General features: G+C 34.9%; 1 protein-coding gene across 1 annotated transcript; it reads right to left on the reverse strand.

The window, feature by feature from the left end:
- Positions 1–463: 463 nt before the first annotated feature.
- Positions 464–1,384, reverse strand: LOC134640655 (odorant receptor 131-2-like). Its single transcript, XM_063492564.1, has one exon. It carries the CDS (start codon positions 1,382–1,384, stop codon positions 464–466), a length of 921 nt encoding a protein of 306 aa, XP_063348634.1.
- Between the last annotated feature and the right edge of the window lie 823 nt (positions 1,385–2,207).

Genomic DNA, 2,207 nt, shown 5'->3' on the forward strand with positions numbered 1-2,207 from the left:
ATTATATAATTATATTAGGCTGATAAGGAGCTATGATATTTTTTTACACATGCAATAAGAAGTTTAGCTTTATTTAGCCTCTCAGTATATCTGAGTATATATGTATGGAAAACGTTATCAATACCTTTTAATCTATTTATTCTGGCACATTTTGCATAAATACTCTACAGTAAACGGTATCAAATAACCCTATTATCTGTTTAACTTTTACTATAAAACTTTAGTGTAAAATTTGCCTAGTTAATAGTTTGTGACTTAATAGACAGAAACAATGTGTTTTAGTAACACACAGATAAGACAGAAAAACACAAAACTACAGATTTCTGCTTGTTCCAACTATGTAAAGTTAACTATTACTTGCTATCAATACAATCAGAGTTATTCTTGTACATTCAACCAGTTATTTGCTTTATTCTTTGATAAATATAAATATTATTATTTATTGTTGATGTAACTTGTCAAATTATGTTTGTTTTGAATAGGATGAAGCAGACATAAGATTTTTCAGTGCAAGAAAAAAATGTTCATCTCTGAGCCCATAGATTAGAGGACTCAGACATTTTGGAGCGAGATTAAATAATACATAGTTAAAGTATCTGACATTTAGAAATAAATTGAAATCAATCTGAAGGACTGCACTTTCTATGAATGGGGTCCACAGCTGAAAGAGACAGAGGAGCAGCTGGAAAGCATGAAGGATCACTGTTCTGAGTCCTTTTTGTGTTGACCTTTTATTCTCTCCTGATGCAGCTTTGGCCACTTTCATTATTTGAACATATGAGAATGCAATAGTGATGCCCATAGTCATGAAATAAAACTGACTTACAGCCGAGCGAGCATGATCCTGCCATCTATAAAGCATAAACATCTCCACAGTGCAAATTGTGTATTGTTTGTAGAGACTAACTGAAGCAGTAGCAAAGAACATGGAAATAATAACAATGCATGGCCCAGAGCTGAGGCCATGAATGATCAGGATACAATACATAGTGCTGCGTGTGGAGCACAGCTGTCCATGACGAAGGGGCATACAAATGGCCACATAGCGCTCCAGAGTCATTGCTGTCAGAGTAACTGGTGTGACAATAGAATACACAATCACAAAAAGACAGATAATTATACACAACCAAACTTGTAATGAACATCGGAAATTGGTTAAGATAAGTAGGATGTCGGTCGTGACTAACAAAAAGCTGTCTGACAGTAATGTGACAAAAAATAAAATGTAGCGAGCAGATGTGTAAAATGATTCCTTTTTAAAAAAGGTCACAATGAGCAACATGTTTATACAAAGAAAGATTATTACCAGGATTTGCACAGTCATTACCCGGTCAGTCAATGGTCGTTGCAAAAACACACAAATTAGTGTGTTGTTACCTGCCATAGAGAGCACTTCTAAGAGGCCATCAGAGTGTTATTATTAAATATAAGACTTATTCTTTTCAGGTTTCCTGTTCTGGTTTTCTGAGAGATGACTGTGGAACATTAATTTAAAGGTCATATGAAACTGAAATTATGAGATGGTGTCATCATCTTCCCTTAGCAGCCATTCCCCTTGATGGCTCCACATCAATGATAGATGGAGAACTCAAGAGACTCTACAGTGAACTCTACAGTTCTGAAAGTTCTAAAAAAGTTGTTGCATGTTCAACTGCCATAGTTATTGCCAAGGAGAACGAGTATATCCTGTTATTTTACCTTTGTATATTCCTACTTTGATATGTCTGTAACAAATAATAATCAAAACCTATTGCCTCTTTTAAGGTATTTACTGCATGCACAGCACTGTAAATTAGTAAAAATGTCTTCTCTGTTTCAGATACTAATTCATTTTTTAAATTGTTCAGTTTTATTGTGATAATATGCAACATGAAGCATGCCACATGCCATGGCATTCCAGCAAATTTGCTGCAATAGCCCAGTATAACTCTAGATCTCAACCCTGAAATGCTGAAAGCTAAAAAAATAAACTTTACATAGCATGTATTCTTTCTATTATAGAATGTGGCAAAATACTATAGATGTGGAAAAGTCTGTACAGACTATCCCAAAAGGTTGATTCTGTTCATCTGAACGTAGTGTTTTCAATGGGAGAAATGTTTCATCACTCATCAAAGTGACTTCTTCAGTCTCAGCTGACTGCAGGTTCCCCCAACCACATAAACAGTACATTTGCACAATAACTGAAACCAGCCCACTGAATGAAC

The sequence above is a fragment of the Pelmatolapia mariae genome, linkage group LG14 (assembly GCF_036321145.2).
Source record: "Pelmatolapia mariae isolate MD_Pm_ZW linkage group LG14, Pm_UMD_F_2, whole genome shotgun sequence".
Lineage (NCBI taxonomy): Eukaryota > Metazoa > Chordata > Actinopteri > Cichliformes > Cichlidae > Pelmatolapia > Pelmatolapia mariae.

What these genes read in the sequence shown, in the direction of transcription:
- LOC134640655 (XM_063492564.1), bottom strand. Translation starts at nt 1,384, where the DNA reads ATGGCAGGTAACAACACACTAATTTGTGTGTTTTTGCAACGACCATTG.